This window comes from Myotis nattereri (genome assembly GCF_964212035.1).
Source record: "Myotis nattereri genome assembly, chromosome: 5".
NCBI lineage: Eukaryota > Metazoa > Chordata > Mammalia > Chiroptera > Vespertilionidae > Myotis > Myotis nattereri.
Genome location: NC_138080.1, coordinates 104,230,321 through 104,247,938, shown reverse-complemented (window position 1 = coordinate 104,247,938; position 17,618 = coordinate 104,230,321). Strand labels below are relative to the sequence as shown.

The window sequence follows — 17,618 nt, the reverse complement described above, 5'->3', positions numbered from 1 at the left end:
TGTTAAATACAGTATTAAAAATTCATCTTGGTGTTGAGTTAATACAGTGACTTTCAGTAAATTGACTTAGGCCCACATTTCATTTGAATCAAAAACAAAAAAACTAGAAAATATTGCTCCCTAAATAGGCAACAATGCGTTTTATAAGCACTACGGAGATTTAATAAATGGCATGTATGATTAATTCAGAAACAACCCCTGCCACTTGAGGGTTACTCAGTACATGGAATGGCCTCCCTCTCATATTTTTTATATGAGGTAAATGCAGGTCAGGGAGCCACTGAGCAGGCTGCCAACCCTGAGTACTGCTTGTAATCTTGGCTCCATGGGGATGTCTTTTGTAAAGATAAAAAAGGAATGGATTGATATTTCTATTACAAGACTCTGTAATGCTGGAACATCTACAAGCTTAAATAATGGTTGGGGGGGGGGTCCAGTCTTTGATAATAAATGCTAAATTGTTACTTTAGTTATTTTTAGCACCATTGGGTTAGGGTGCACACTTGGCTAGAATACCATTTATATCATTATTTCCTTCTGTTGAAGGAAAATTTTTAATGTCCTCTTAAAAATACATATAATATGCCCAGTAAAATACATTGGCCAGCATAAAAATCAAAGGAAACAGTAGTTTGGAATATCGATCCACATTACTGGGGTTTTGAATTGTGAAATAATCAACAATCCTTCCCATCTTATCTCGGAAGACAAACTTGAACTTGTCACTGGTTTTCATAGTCAAGTTGCTGTAGTCGACGTTATCACCGGAAATTTCAATGGTGGCAAAGCTGATCTTCCGTTTAAAGCTGGAGATGGAGCTGTTGATGATGTTAGTAATATTGACTTCTTCCACTTCCTTTGGCATCCCCTAGTTCACAGACAATGCAGTTAGCTGGAAGGCTTGAGTCAGCAAAATAAATAAGTGGGTATTTATATACTTGGAGGCCTACGTATTGCATAATTAGGTTTAATAGAGAGTGACATTGAGTGCATCGGAAATTGGCTGGTAAGCCAGGCTTAGCAGTCCTGTTGTCCTGCTTGTAGGCACTGATCCCTTGTCCTTAGCTTGTGTAATGGGAAGAATAACCATTGTTCACTCTAGCTATGCAAGAGCTGTGTGCTAAATGCTAAATTCACAGCTTTGAAGTTAGCTGGCCTGGGTTCAACTTCCATTCTGTCTCTCACTCTTATGAAATTTTAGTCACCAAAATCCCTTAAAAATTTTATTTCCTTGCCTGCAAAATGGTGATGATATTAATACCTACCTCATGAGTCTGATTGGAAGATTAAATGGTATAAATTATGTAAAACATTTAGGTGTTTGAGGGATTTCATTCTGTTTCAGGGAGGGGGAAGTAACTGATTGTGAGAAATAATAGAAATCAGCAGTGTCTTGAGATCTCGCCACAAACAGATATAGTGATGCTCCTTGAAATTCCAGGGAATTGCCATTCACCAACATGTTGGGGCGACATAGGATGTGAGGAGCGTAGTGACGTCAGAGAGAACCGATTAAGGATCCTTGGCCAGGCCCCTTACTAGATGTGGAGTCTTAGATGAGTTACCTCATTTCTCTGATTGGTAGGTCCCTAAACAGGAAAATCGGGATGATAATGGTACCCATCGATGGGTTGTTGGTGGACTATGGGAGGTTGGTAAGCTGACAGGCACACAGCAGGTACACTGGAGTGAAGTTACTGTTAGACACATGGCAAAATAAGGGCTTTCTGGTTCTTCAGTGATGGATCTCGGTCTTTCTCCAATTCCGTTTTTGGCAGTCTACCGAATTCAGAATTTTTTGGTAATTAACCATTGTCTCCTTAAGGAAGAAAATAAGTGAAATCCATGTCTACCTTGGCTGGCACATATGATCATTTGCCTTTGTCACTTGGATAGCATGACTTTGTGAAACATTGTTCACAATAGTCGGACACAAGGAAAAAGACACCTGGGTCTTCGGGCTCTGCCGATTCTTCATTTCCTCATCATTAGACCCTGTGTAGTCCTGGCACTCTGCTAAAGGTGGCACTTCTTCTGCATTATATTAGATCTCTATCCCTTTAAATTTTTTTTTTTAACTTTTTAGCATGAGCTTTCATATGCCAATGTCTATCAACTTGGGCTTCCAAAGAATCCCAGGGTTCTGTGGGCCTGGAGAGAATGATTATTAAGAGCATGGCTTGTTGCTCACTGCAAGTGGGAATAACAGATAAGTGTCGGCCTTGGGAACCAAGGAGAATTAGGTTCAAATCCAAGTTCTGTATCTTACTATCTGTGTCCCCTGGGAAAAGTCCCTTCCCCATCTCCTACCTCAGATTCTACAGGCATAAAAATGAAAAGGGCCTTACTGGGTTGCTATGAGCATTTTAAAGGATATAATATTTGCAAAGGGCTTGGTACTGTGCCTGGCACATGTGAGTGCTCCATAGATAATAGCCATTATTATTCTGAGAGCTGGACCACATTTCCAATTAGCAGAAAGCTATGCTAATCAAGAAATTTACTACAATTTGATTTTTTCCCTACATTTTTTCAGTAAACCATTGTTTGTATAATTTAAGAAAACAAGAATTCACCAAAGAATTAAATAGTAAATACAGATTAATCTGAAACTTGTAAGTAGCTGATCACATTTGGTTTAATATTGGTGTTTTGTTTTTTTTTGTGGATGCTTGTTCTTGTAGGTGTGACTTTATGTTGCCTACAGAGAACAGTTACTTACTGCTAGAAAATTAAACGTATTAATATCTCACTGCATTGGGTGAAAAGAACAATCCTTTTCAAAAGGCATCATGACTTCCAGAAGCTCCTACCTGAACAAGATGAGAGTCACTGGAGCAAAGTAAGTTATGGGGGATGGGCTGGGGGTGGAGGGGTGGGGGGTAGGGGGGTAGAGAGGGTGTAACCAGGTCCAGGCCATCTCTACCGACCAGCCCATGGCACAAGTGATGAATCATACATAGGGCTCTCAAAATTCTTACCCTATCTTTGGCCGCCATCTGCTGTAAGGAGCTGTAGTGGGCAACTGCGTATTCCAGAAGGGCCCCAAACACGAAGCTAAAGCAGATCCCCAGGTACACGTCGATGGCCTTGATGAAGCAGTTGGTGTTGGGAAGGGAAGTGCGGGACCCGATCATCAGTGTGGTCATTGACAGTACGGTGGTCACTCCTGGGAAAACAGGCAGGCAATGTTCCCACGCCAGTGACCAGGGGACCTTCCACCGTTACCTGGGAGACTGTCTCCATTCAGGACTTGGCAAGGTGGGCACAGGACTCAGAAATGGAACAGCGTGCATTCGGGAGACTCTGTGGCCTTCTGGAACGGGGTTGAATTGTCCGTTTTGTACAGATACGAGCGATGGTTTTTTTTTTTTTTAAATGTTTCACCTTCTGTCTTCTCATTAGAGGAGGTTGGTCAGTATGCAAAGTAATTGGCGACAGGCCATCTAATCACAACATCCCCTTACCTGTCACTACAAAATTAAGTTTAAAAATGTACTACTAGAGTAGTCTCTCTGTCTCGCTCTCTACTTCTTTCTCTCTACTTTGCTCAGAAAACCAACTCCTGGACCTGCCCTGTGACTATCAATGAAAACAGTGGCAGAAGGAGAGGAGGAGGGGAAGGGCCTAGTAAGCCAGCTCTTAGACATCGCGGGTTCGAGCTGCTCACCGATGCAGGTTCTTGCAGGCACGGAATCGAGGGAGATCCAAAACGAAACCCAGGACAACACCACGAGGAAAGTGGAAGGAACGTAGGTTTCCAAGATGAAGTACAGGACATTCCTCCGGAGCTCAAATTGCAAGACCAGTCGGGTATAATTTCCTGAGAGGGTAAACAAGGGGCAGGAGGTCACGTCTGCTCTCTGGGCAGTGGTTTCCCTGCGGGATGTTTAACTTTGCTGTGTGGACAGTAAGTCCTCTGCTATCCACCACACCTAGTGGTCAGGAATGGCCATCATTTTCACGAAAGGAAATGCTGTTGTCAAGTGGGATTTACGGGGGTGCTAATGCCCCCCCCCCCATCCTCTTCCTGTGCCTTTCTCTGTCATATTATCCCCGCAGCACGTAACTCTGGTGTCCTTGTCACCTACCTCGCCAGACTGTGGGCTCCTTGGGGGAAGTTTCAGTCCTGGGTGTGGCGCAGGTAGAAGTACCAATTCCAAGCCCCACGGCCCCACCACACCGCAGAGGGGCTCCCAGGCCCCGAAAGGGTGAAGTGGAGAAGAGATCCTATTTCGGAGCCAGTTCTTTTGCTTTGGTACACTTTGTCCCACGAGTTACCTGTCTCCTGCTGCGACCTGGTGGCGAGGGTGAAGTACCGCTGGATGGTGTACTGCGCCAGCCGCAGGTTCTCCAGGCCGCGCACAGAGTCGTTGCCGCGCAGCCAGCTGAACTCCACGTCGCTGCCGTCGTAGCCCCCTGGCGAGGAGCAGAGCCCTGGTCAGTGCCAGAAGGTGGCGACGAACTGGCCCGGGCAACGCTACGCCACGGAGACCGCGGGAGCTCGTCTGGATGGCGCCAAGTCCAGGGATGGGTTTGGGTAACACGCGGCACCGTTTCTCACCTGTAACTGCAGCGTCTACTCGGGATGAGATGACCTGTGAGCGCTCCGCCTTCCACTGAGAACTGGTTCAGTGCTAAGCACAGAACTCATTATTTCAGTGCTTATTGGACACGTGTGAACACACAAGGTCTATGCTGGGTAGAGCCTTCCAGGACAGGCTGACAGCCCCCACAGTATTCCTGGGGACTTGTGGCAAAAAATGCAACCCACAACCCCGCTGCAGGCCACTTTACTGATGTCAATAAACATAGGCACTTGAGAAATCTCAAAGCAGTTCGACTAACTGAGTTGATAATAGTAGTCATAGCTGCCTTTTATGAAACGTTTATGTTCTTACAAACTTGCATGGGAGATATTTCTATTTTTCTTCATTTTTTCAGATTAACTCTTTAAAAAAATTTTTCAATTACAGTTGACATTCAGTGCTATATTAGTTTCCGGTGTATGGCATAGTGGTTAGCTATTTATATAACTTATGAAGTGATCCCCCAAAAGTTTAGTACCTGCTTGGCACTATATGTAGTTATTACAATATTATTGTCTATTCCACTATGCTATACTTTTTTACATGTTCTGAGATTGGGATGGATCTTATGGTTGAGAGATATATATTATACTAGAGGCCCGATGCATGAAATTCGTGCAAGGGGTTTGGCCTTCACAGCCCCGGCTGCCTCGGCCCTCGCAGCTCCAGTTTCGTCCCGAAGGTCGTCTGGACGGTCATTCTGCTGTTCAGTCTAATTAGCATATTAGCTATTTATTATATAGGATAGGATTACATGTTTTGCCATTTGACCTAGTATTCACTCCTAAGTATCTGCCAAGAGAAACCAAGTCATGTCCACAAAACAACTGTACACAAGTGTCCACAGCAGCATTAGTCATCACAGCTAGGAGGTGGAACAGGCCAGAGGGCCTCCCACTGCTTGTATGCGTTTGTATGGAATCACGAGGAATAAAGCAGTAAAAGGGATGCAGTACTGATTCACACGCTGACACCTCAGAAACATCATGCTAAGCGAAAGGAGCCAGACGCAAAAGACCGCCTAGTGTGTTGATCCAATTTATGTGAAATATCCCTCACAGGCAAATTCAGAGACGGAAAGTAGATTAGTGGTAGCCTGGGGGCTGGCGGTGGCAATGAAAGTGACGGTAAGTGGGCACAAGCGGTCTTTGTAGGTGACGGAAATGTTCTCACAACAAAATGTTGCAGTGGCCGCACAGCTTGGCAAACTTACCAAACATGTTTGAATTGTACACTTAAAATGGGTGAATCTTATGGTATGTAAATCTACCCCAATTAAGCTGTTGACCAATAGCTCCTGAGTCAGATACTATTGTTTTTCCCACTTCACTCATGAGGAAACGGAGGTCCAGAGATGTCGTTCTACTTACCCAAAGGCACACAGCCAGTGATGGGAAAAGCCCAGCGATTCTGGTCTTCTCCCCAGGCCTGTTTTCCCAGGCTACTGGGAATGGGATGCCAGTGCTGGAGCTAGCAGTTTGGGGACTCGTAGCTACAGCATCCACTGTTTAGAAGCATCTATCTCCCCTCCAAGGGCAAGGAAGAAGTCATGAGCTCTTAGAGCAGTGGTTCTCAACTTTCTGGCCCTTTAAATACAGTTCCTCATGTTGTGACCCAACCATAAAATTATTTTCGTTGCTACTTCATAACTGCAATGTTGCTACTGTTATGAATTGTCATGTAAATATCTGACATGCAGGATGGTCTTAGGCCACCCCTGTAAGGGGGTCATTCGACCACCAAAGGGGTCGCAACCCACAGATTGAGAACCGCTGTCTTAGAGGATTTCCAGGTAGAAATTGTCTGTGGACTTTCCTATAGAAACACCTCCAAATTTACTGAAGGGAGCTGACCAAATAGGCCTAGGATCCCAAAGAAATAAAAAGAAAATGATCTAAAAAAGTGAGTCATACCAACTTGGACAGTTTGCTTTGTGGGATGGCATCAATTCTTTTTTAGGGATCGCGTTCCGGACAAAACCCTGGGTGAGGTTTCTGTACCCAAATAACTGCTAATAAACACTCAATTCCCTCTGCTCATGGGGATGCAGAGAGCTGTGCAAGCAGAGAACTGAAGTTTCCGGGGGACTCTCACTGTTGGGATTTGAGATGAGAACAGCCACACATGGAGGGCAATTACTTCTGCCATGGAGGGCGGAAAAGGATTTCCCATCTTGATAACCTCAAGTTCTAGTCTGCCCCCAAACAGCTGTATTGTTCCAAGAAGGCTATGCACACATTTAATCAATAAGGTAATTAATCTGCCGGTCTGAGTCTTTAATTAAATGCCTGCCTCTGAAAAATGACTGTTGCCTTATAATGGCCGTGTTCTTAGATGTTGGCCACTTGTGTCCTCATGTAGGAAGTGCCTGCTGGTCTCCAGTGTGACTAGGGTTTTTCCTCCTCAGACAAGCCACACCTTGATGCCTTAATGACTCCTATCTCTGGCACTGTTTTCCCAGGACACCCATCACAGGGACCACTCCCCCAAGTTTGGTGGGCATTTCAGAGAAGTTCACTAGGAAACAATGGTGATTACTCATCAACACCATTTGAGGCACATCAACGCAGAGCAGTTGCTTGTTTTTCATCATGAGCAGGTCCCCAGCCTGTAGTTTAGCACAGAGAACCGCAGGAAGGCTTATGTACTTAGTTGCTCATGTACCGGCATCACTGCATTAAGCTTTATATATGTCAACAATTTCTTTTAGAAGTTGAAAGAAGTTGTATGATCAATGTCAGGATTGCTTTGTATATCTGTCATTTCTAATCTCTGCTGTGTCCTTTCTGGCTTCCATGCCTTCGCTGATTCTGAGTCCCCTTCCTAGTCCTACCGACACCCATTTCCTTGGCTGTCTTGTCCACTCTTAGGTGGAACTATTCTCTTTCAATGCACAATGGTCCTCCCCAAAATATGTAATTTTGGGAGGTTTGGCTTTGAGCAGTCTCCAAATCTCTCTAGACGTACAGTCAGAAGGGCCAAATCTGGTGTAATTAACATCAAGAAAAGAAAGGCCACTGTGTACAGCACACTCTTTGTGAACACACAGATCTGAGTCACTGAGGAAATCAGCCCCAGGGGCCTGCGGGACATATACTCACAGCTTTCCAGTTGCAACTGGCACGTCTGTGTGTCCATGGGGTATTTAGACAGGTCCATGTTACACGCCACAGTCGTCGTGATTCTAGGAAAGGAAGAACAGGTTCAGAACAGTGTTATGAGGATGCTATAGAAAGGATGCATTCCTTCTAAGGGCGCTCCATGAAGACTTTCGTGTCGAGTCTACAGTGAGCGTGTGACTTGGATCCTGCGTTCGAAGCCTTCCTGTGGTTCTCTGTGCTAAGCGACGCCTGTGAGGCTCGGTTACCGCTGGGGTCCAGAAGGGAGGAAGAAGTTGGGATGATGGCAATCCAGAGGCAAACGTGCAACAACATTGCAGAACAGAACCACTCATTGGCTTGTTTGAGATGCTTTTGCATCCAGTTATTAAATCTCATCTTCACGACAAACCGGGAGAAGCTAGAACAGAGATCTTTGTCTCACTACCGTCACCATTTGACAACAGGCTCGGGGGCTCACTCAGGCGCACACAGCTCTTAGAGGTAGAGCTGGGGCTGGAGCCCGCTTAGAAGGCTGCCCAGTTCTCGAGGTCCCTCCAGGAGGGACCAGTGTGCAGAGGAAGTGGAGGCTTCCCAGGGCACCAGGCACTGTGGCTCTTAAGGACCAACCAACAGAGACGTGCAATGAAACATCGGCTAAGCCCTCCCAGTGGAGAGTCCATTGGCAGACCTTCACCTTCCTTTTCCTTCAGTGTCACACATTTTTATTAAGCGCCTTTATTTATTAAGCACTGCGCTGGGTGCTTGGGGAAGTGGAATGATGGCCGCATGGTGCCCACTCCATTAAGGGAGAGAGACTAGCAACAGCTGCGATTTACCGACCATGAGCCAGTCCCTGGGCTCACGGCTTTGTGTGCGGCTTCTCTTTGCATTTCTGCAGCGGCTTTATAAGCTGGGACCATTATCATTTCTCTCTTGCGGCTGAGGCTCAGAGAGTCAACTTGCCTTAAGCTTCCAGAGCAGGACCGATTTCCCACAAATCTGTCTGACTCTGGAGTCAGGCTATGAACCATCACCCATTATTGGTAACCCTTGTACATGGCAGATGTGCTATGTGCTATGATACAGACACATGGACACACTTGCACGTGCACACACATCTATGGGAACACAGGGAAGGGGGACATTGGTAGGCATTAACGTTGATTATGTTGGTTGGAGGTGAGGGTCTTCAAAGGAGAGGTCTCATTAGGCTTCTTTTTTAAAATTTTTCTTATTGATTTTTGAAAATATATTTTTTTATTGATTTCAGAGAGGAAGGGAGAGGGAGAGAGAGATAGAAACATCAATGGTGAGAGAGAATCATTGACCGGCTGCTTCCTGCACACCCCACACTGGGATTGAGCCTGCCATCTGGGCATGTGCCCTGACTGGGAATCGAATGGTAACCTCCTGGTTCATAAGTCTATACTCAACCACTGAGCCATGCCAGCTTGGATTTCTTACTGATTTTTAGAGAGAGAGAGGAAGGGGGGAAGAGAGAAAGAAACATCGATTTGCTGTTCTCCTTAATTATGCACTCATTGGTTGACCGGGGATTGAACCCACAGCCTTGGCATATTGGGGATGATGCTCTAACCAACTAAGCCACCTGGCCAGAGCTCATTAGGCCTCTTGAAAGAGGAGTTGGGGTTTTGGCTGATCTTGGCAAAAGTGAGTGCAGCCGAGGAGGATGAGATGAATAATCCAGAAATTCATTTTCTTGGTTAGCTCAGTCTTCATTTTACAGCTCCAGCCTCTTTTTGGGGGGTGTTTGGTTCCTGGCCTTCTCCCCGAGGCCTCTGGGAGTATTCGGTTTGCATGAGCAGTGATGAGCCACCGTCCACCACCCCTCCCCGCCCCCCACCCCCCGCCCCCCGCATTGATGACCTCATGCAGCACTCCGGAGCACCTTTGTGGTTTAGCCAACTAGTGGCTTCATGAGCAATCGGCTGGGAGAATCTTTTGGCCTCAGGGATTGGGGAAGGGACAAAGGGAAGCCCATGGCCACAGTGGTAGAGGCCTAGGGGCCCCGCACCTGGATTCTCTGTGCAAAGACCACTGGGACACATGGAGATGCATCCTGGAGCTACCCCATCCCCACAGCCCCATGAAAGGAAAGGCCTTGGTATGGCCGCCAGTTTGCTCTTGCCGTCCCCCTGTCCCCCTACCTCCTTCCCTTGCTAACTTCCTTTTGCTATTTAGGACTCGGCTCAGTGTACTGTGAACACATCCTCTCACATCACCCCAAACCACGCACCTACTCCCCAGCCTGGGCCCCCGCACCCTGGGCTCCCTGTGCTCCTGTGTCTGTCAGGACAATGTCTCCTCCCTCTGTCTCTTCAGAGTCCAGCCTGGGCCTGGCACACAGCTGCTGCTCAGCAGATGCAGTGGAGCCACCCTGAATGGAGGGCGGCCCTTCTGGCTTCGGGGCGAGGATGGACGAGGGCAGGAGAGTGGGAAGGGGCATGGCTGTTGGAGTGCCATCCCGGCGACTCAAGATGAACCTATGCCCTTTCTGGCACCGCCTTCCCCTCCCAGCCCCAGGTCGCGGTGCCCACTCACCTGAGGGCGTACAGGACTGTGCCGTTGGAGAAGAGGCGGATGAGCCTGTTTCCCACGGTGACCTCATGGAGGAAGGACTTCTTGGACTCCACAATGTACGTGTCCGGCACCCAGAGGAACTCCACCAGGCGCGCGTCCAGGGTGACACTCTTGTTGCCTTCGAACACCAGCCGCTGGTCCGTCCAGCGCTGTCTGAGGTAGATGGTGGCCGTGTAGTCCTGGGGGGAGGGCGGTTAGAAATGCGTGATGAGAGAAAGATTCCGAAATCGGAAGGGGTCAAGTCTTACTCCCCTCCCCACCTCCCTGTGGGTCACGTACATAGGTCTACTGTGGTGGACACTGGTGAGTACGGTTTGCTTGGGGCCGTGGCCTGTGGCCATGAGAGAATGAAGCACCTTATTCTAGGTGGTAACTCTAGAATGGGAACCCCGATTCTTATCCCGCCCTAAATGTACTTTTTAAAAAAAATATATATATTTTATTGATTTTTTCACAGAGAGGAAGGGAGAGGGATAGGGAGTTAGAAACATCGATGAGAGAGAAACACCCCTGCACCCCCCCCCCCCACTGGGGATGTGCCTGCAACCACGGTACATGCCCTTGACCGGAATCGAACCCAGGACCCTTCAGTCCACAGGCCAACACTCCATCCACTGAGCCAAACCTGTTAGGGTTAAATGTACTTCTTATCCCACACTAAATGCACCCACTCCACTCCCTCGATTCTCCCCTCCTGGCCTTTGAGTCCACTTTCCTCCGATACTCGTTAGATCTGTTTCACAAGAATCTTCCAGAGTCTGAGTTTCGGGGTCGGTCCCCACCTATGTCAGTCTGTTCTGTTTTCACGTCCGCCCTTAAACACAAGGAGGGGGACCCCTTGGTGGCAGACGGAGGGGCCTCACTTACCATGTTACTCTCTGAAATACTGTAAATACTAGCGATGTCCAGAGTCAGGGCTATCTGAACGGGTTCTCCTAAGATTGAAGAGAAAACCAGGAAGACTTACACAGAAACACTAACAGAAGGCTTCCTAACATTACATTAGCATATGTATATATATATTTTGCTAGTCCTCCCCCAAGGATATTTTTCCATTGATCTTCAGAGAGAGTGGGAGAGGGAGAGACAGAGAGAGAGAGAGAAACATCGATGTGAGAGATACACATTGGTTGCCTGCCACACTCACCCCGACCATTAACTGAGGTCTGTGCCCTTGACTGGAATTGAACCTGGGACCCTTGCAGTCCACAGGCCGACGCTCTCTCCACTGAGCCACACTGGCCAAGACTATATTTTAAATTAGAAAGTTACAAAAGTAACACTTGACTGTTGGAAAATCTAAAATGCTTTAGAACAGTGATTGCCAATTGGTGTGCCACAAGAAGTTTTAAAACATGCAATACCTGACTATTCAGTTAGGGGCACTGACCTCTCTTCTCTTAGATTTTCAAAAAAAAAAAAAAAAAAAAAAGTACAACAGCCAACACAACAATAGTCATCTAGTGTGAACGAATCAAAATTATACCTTTTTTTTTTTGTTATTTTGGCAAAAAATATATTTTTGGTGTGCTGCAGAATTTTGTAATTAGCTTATAGGTGCCATGAGATGAAAAAAGTTGAAAATCGCTGCTCTAGAAGTAGATAAAATACCAATTAATTTCTATCCTCCCCTCTCAGGAGAAAACTTCTTGTGGACTGTGCCTCCCTCTGTATGAGAGAAATGCACAAATATATAGTTGGCTTAATATAAGGGAGACCACACTATACTCATTAGTGCGTATTTTAAAGGCTGGAGTGGTGCTTGCTATTTTGTATTTGGAGGACTTTTCCTACGGTGCTTGCAAGGGACTAATTGCTTAGAAAAAGATAAGTGAGATCAGGGGATTGGTGCATGGATAGCTTTCCCCCCTTCAACTAAGTAACTCTACCACAAGATGGCATTCAAGACTGCTCATGCGTGAGCTCTCACGCACCTATGGTACTTCTCCCCCTCTCCCCCTTCCTTTGCTCCTCAGGAACCCTAAACTAGTCAGAATCCCAGAACCTTCCCCACTTGGGCCAAACCTCTGAGAGGCCCAGGCCCAGCTCCTGAGCCCGAGGCCAGGCCAGGGGAGTTTCCTCCTCAGCCCGGAGTGTGCGAGGAAGGCCCAGGAGTCAGAAAGCGGTGAGTTTGACCTCAGCGTGGTGACCTGGGAAAAGTTACCAAATCCGTCAGAGCTGCGCTTTTCTCACCTGTAAGTGGGGGTTACACCAGGAACACCACAGGGTCATGAAAGGGCTGAGATGGGGCATGTGATGGCTTCTTCGCAAGGTGGGGACAAGAGGAATTGCACCTCAAATGCATGCCCAGCTGGGCGTGCAGATGGGACTCAAAAATAGTTACCTGCTCAGGCTCCCAGCATGGTGTCTGTCATGTAATAATAGGTGCCCAGTCAATGGCATTCCTCCCCCCATCCCCCCCTTCTGTAATCCTAACTAATTCTGGAAAAGGAACAAGTGTACGGACCAGGCTAATAGCTGCACTAGTATTTCCTTGCAATAAATAACGGGGTGACTCCGGGGACTGTGACAATGCAGGACCAGGAGGAGGAGAGGCGCAATTCCAGGGATGCTTTAAACACATCTGATCAGTGGGGAATCACACACAGCGACCAAAGTTTTCATCGGAGGAACCCAAGCCACAGAATGCAGGTAGGAATTTGGAAATGGAGTTTTAGAGCCGATGCAATTAAAAAATAATGAAGTTAATAATACTTGTTCTTAATACTTGCTAGAAAAGGGGAGATCTTTGGGGACAGACCCTGGAAGGGGCTGAAGGAGTGTGATGCTAGGTGGCTTTCTACCCCTCTAGGCAGCATGGTGCAGCGCCAGGAAGAGACACTCGGAGTCAGAGTGTTCGGATCCCATGCTGGCCACTTCGTAGCTGTGTGACCTTGAGCAAATTGCTAAACCTCTCTGTGCTACAGTTTCTCACCTATAAAATCGAGCTGCTCGTGCCCACCAGCAAGGGTTGGGCTGGGAAGGTTACGGATCTGTTTTAAGTGCCTGGAACCCAGTGGCCAGTTGTGTCAGTGTGAGTTGCCTTCCCCGAGGCACATGGAAAACGGGGAAACACACAAGAGTTCCGGCCCCACTGCGGTTTTTATTTAGTTTGTTTCTAGACGGTCTAGTCCAGGCCTGGCCTCCGTTGGTGCTTCTGTGGGCCAGGGCTTGCTTGCTTTCCCCTGTCTTACGAAACAAGCTGTGCCACCAGAGGGCAGCTCTCTCCTAGGAAAGAGGTCAGAGCCAGTTCCTGGGCAGTGCTCACGAGGGCCTGCTTGCAAACGGGTGCTCTGTCCAGCTCAGTCCCGGAAAAATCCTCTGCAGGTCCTGTGTCTTAAAGACCTTGGGATTTTAGGACCTGATGGACAGACATTACAGAGAACAATGACCCCTCCAAGGGCCCCAGGCTGCCACGGGAATGCAGGATCCTTAAGGAGCCAAAGTGCCACAGGCACAGAAAAGGGGCTGGGGGTGTGCTTTTCGGCTGAGCATTTCCACCCGAGGAGGGCCTGGGGCTCATGTGCCCTTGATCAAGGTGCAGAATGGGCACCTTCCCTAAGGACCCGACATCTTGCTGGCTGGTGAGCGGGCAGCAGGAAGAGCAGGGCCCTGGCTGAACAGCTTCGGGAGGCAGAGAAATGGAGGGGTGGACCTAACCGGCTGTCAGAGCCACCTGCTTGTTGTTAGGGTTCGGCTGGGCCTGGAAAACCCAGGGAAGGTGGGAGCCCCCTGGGTCCCTTCACATAAGGACCTCAAGTCCTGACTGTGTGGCCAGGAACATGGGTCTCAGATCTCTTACTCACGGGGTGGAACTGACCAAGGGCCAGCTGCTGTGCTCTGAAGTCTGTGATGGCATTTGCTCCGAGGCCACCCTTCCTGTGGCCCTGCCCCACCAGGGACTGAGCGCCGCAGGGGGACTACGGAGGGGCTTCTCCTGGGAGGCACAGGGCTGGGAGGTGCCACGGGAACTTCGGCTCATGGACTCACTGGTGGCCTCTCCAAGCACATTGGGAAGTCCGCTGCTAAGACACCTCCTCCTACCTTCCTCTCCCTCCCTCCGTCCTCCGGGGTCAGACCTGTATTGCAATCTGATGACTCTCCAGCTTCCCCCTTTCCCACCCTATATTCCTTCACAGATATTGCCAAATAGTGTCTCGTACAGCTCGCCCCCGCTCAGTCGCTGCTTCGCAGGGGACTGGACTAACCCACGCATCCTAGGCCCGCCCAGAGAATGCCATCGCCTGACGGGAGGAGCAGGAAGGAGCGGGATTAAAATAGACTGCGCCCCGATGATTGGCAGGTACCGTGCTCTGTGTGTATACCCTTCACCTCATTCAGTCCTCCCTGGCAGGTGCCTGACAGGTTGCAGAGAGGAAAACGGAGACTCAGGAAGCGAAGGTGCTTGCCACGCCGTAGAGCCAGGAGCCAAACCCAGGTTTGTTCCGGTCCAAGGCTCTCTCTACCACTTTCTGCTCTGCGCGGCGAGGCAAGAGACCACCTTGGTCCGGGCTCGCATTTTTATAAAGAGAGCGAGGCCTGTGCGTAGCTGTGCAGTTGGTCTCATGACCCCCCTGCTGCCTCATTCTTCCAACAAATATTAACAACGTCCTCTATGTCAAGCCTGGAGCTGCTGTGGGGTCAGTGAGGTAAATAAAGCAAGACTCGCCCAGGGGCTGCAGCCCAGAGCTGAGACAGGCATAAACCCAGCGACAGTGACAGCATCACCAGGAATGGCTATGGTTTGGAGTTATGTTCAAAATAAAGTGTGTTGCCAAAACCGGTTTGGCTCAGTGGATAGAGCATCGGCCTGCGGACTGAAAGGTCCCAGGTTCGATTCCGGTCAAGGGCATGTACCTGGGTTGCGGGCACATCCCCACTGGGAGATGTGTAGGAGGCGGCTGATTGATGTTTCTCTCTCATCGATGTTTCTGACTCTCTATCTCTCTCCCTTCCTCTCTGTGAAAAATCAATAAAATATATTTTAAAAAAAACAAAAAACAAAACAAAATAAAGCGTGAAGAAAGGGGATGGTGCCTGGCGGAATCAGGGAAGGCTTTTCAGAGGAGGAGGCCTTTGATCTGAGACCTGAAAGAAAATTGGCATTTTACCAGGGAGTCGGGTTGGAAGAAGCCTTTCTTGGCAGATAAATGGCTTCAGCAAAGGCATGGAGTCCAGGGAGGTCTCGGAGGTCAGGGAGCATTTGGGGCACACTTGTGTGGAGGGCAGAGTCAGGGGGTGGAATTGGAGGTGCTAAGACGGGCAGACAGATCGAGGCTGGGCTGGGAAGGGCCTGGTGTGCCATGCAAAGGGTTTTGGGCTTCATGCTGACGAGAGGAGGGCAGCCCTGAGGGGCAGGTGGGAGGCGGGAAGACCAGGTGGACTAGTCCTGGTGAGCCGTGGCAGATTGCTTGAATAATGATGCCGGAAGTGGGGGCAGAAGGCAGACAGTGAGAGGTTGTCAGGCGGCTCTATAACCTCCCTAGCGAGGAGGAGGATTTCTTTAGGCTGCAGGTGGGGAGACAAAGTGCGGTCTCCAAGGTCACGTGAAAACTCGTTGTGGCTGCGCTCATCCATCACTGCCAATCCCCCACGGGCCGCAGGTCGGCAAACAGTCAGCCAACCCTCCCGGACCCGCCTCGGCTCCTGTCCTTTGAATTGATGTTCTGGACAAAAAGGATGACTTACCGCCAAAATTGGGCCTGAGAAACTTGTTATATCCGACAGTGAGGTTCTCAAAGCCGGGCAGGGAGAGCTTGTCGCTTCTGCTGACCTCCCTGGGGAGCCGGCTCCCCTGGACACGCATCCTGGGAAAGAAAGCAGGTTTCGTGCACACGCCTGTTTACATGTGAATAATGTGTACGCCAACCTGAGCTGTGTCTGCATGTACATGTCTGGGCCCATGTTCCAGCTGTGACTTTCCCAGAGAGAAAGCTCTACCTTTCGGCTGCCCACTGGACGTGGCCCTACCCCATTCCACTTTATTGCCCACTTGCCCTGCTGTGGTGATTTGGGGACCTCCGAGTGTCTTCCCAGTAATCACCAGGGCGCTGTCCATTTCGGACACTTGGGAAGCCCGCGTTCTCCAGGGAGAACCAATGGCAGGCAGTCCTGGGGGGCCAGGGAGCTGCCGCCCCTCCTGCCCGTGCACAGACACAGAGCAGTTCAGGCCAAGGCCACTTGGGGAAGCAGAGCTCACCTTCCGGCCAAGAGGCTCAGGCACAGCCAGGCCAGGTGGAGACTCTGTCTCATGTTGAGGAGCCGCGTGTGCAGAGAGGAGCCCAAGTAGGAATCACCTGGGGAAAGAGGGGGGCAGGTGGGAGGCAGACAGTGCAAAAGGCTCACCCCTTCTCAGCCCAGCTTCTCCCCTCTCCCCGCCCTGTCTCAGCCCAGCCTCCCACCCCCTCAGCCAGCTTCCCCCTCCCCTCAGCCCAGCCTCTCACCCCCTCTCAGCCCAGCTTCCCCCTTCCCCTCAGCCCAGCCTCCCACCCCCTCTCAGCCCAGCATCCCCCCTCCCCTCAGCCCCGCCTCCCACCCCCTCTCAGCCCAGCATCCCCCCTCCCCTCAGCCCCGCCTCCCACCCCCTCTCAGCCCAGCTTCCCCCTCCCCTCAGCCCCGCCTCTCACCCCCTCTCAGCCCAGCTTCTCTGGGCATCGCCAGTGGCAGCATTTCTCACCAGGTGTGGGGAGCAGCCTCGCTCACACCTTTGGTTACACTTCCTGCTCCCACATGTCCCCAAATGACTCCTTTAGGAGGATCACATTTTAAATCCCACCTGAAAGGCTGAGACCTTGTTCAGAGGGCGGCTCACGGCACCAGAAAGGCAGCTGGCCCAGCCTGTCCTGAGCCGAGACCGTCCTTACCCCGTCCTTGTCCTGACTATGCTGGGAAGGACCGCCCCCCGCCCCCCCCCCCCACTATCCACAACCGATCGTGCCTGGTGTCTCCATATTTATCTGAGGGTCTGGGCCTGTGAGGCAGGTCACAGACACGGAAATGAAACCCCCGAGGGCCCCCCATGTGCCAGAGAATGAGTGGGGTGCTTCCCACAGACTATCTCCCCCGCCCTCACAATGGCTTGGTGAGCCGGGTGGGTTCCCCCCTGTACAGACCACCCCATCTTATTGTGCTTCTTAGATGTTGTATTTTTCACAAATTGAAGGCAAGTCCCTCCACCAGGAAAACACGTCTGACTCACTTTAGTGCAATGCTAGCACGAATGAGGCGGGCTGGACCCCACTCTGGACATCTCCGGGGTGTGCCTGCCCTGCCGCGAGCAAACAGCTCTGGGAAGGGCACTGCACTAGTGAATGGCAGGGGGAGCGCT

General features: G+C 49.8%; 1 protein-coding gene across 1 annotated transcript; it reads right to left on the bottom strand.

Annotated features, from left to right (window-relative positions):
• Positions 1-565: 565 nt before the first annotated feature.
• Positions 566-16,543, bottom strand: GABRP (gamma-aminobutyric acid type A receptor subunit pi; the record flags this gene model as incomplete). The annotated part of the gene is made up of 9 exons (XM_081092847.1): positions 566-868; positions 2,982-3,169; positions 3,671-3,823; positions 4,282-4,419; positions 7,691-7,773; positions 10,253-10,470; positions 11,159-11,226; positions 15,980-16,098; positions 16,491-16,543. The coding sequence occupies 9 exons, from the start codon at positions 16,541-16,543 to the stop codon at positions 566-568; spliced, it is 1,323 nt and encodes a 440-aa protein (XP_080948973.1).
• Positions 16,544-17,618: the final 1,075 nt, after the last annotated feature.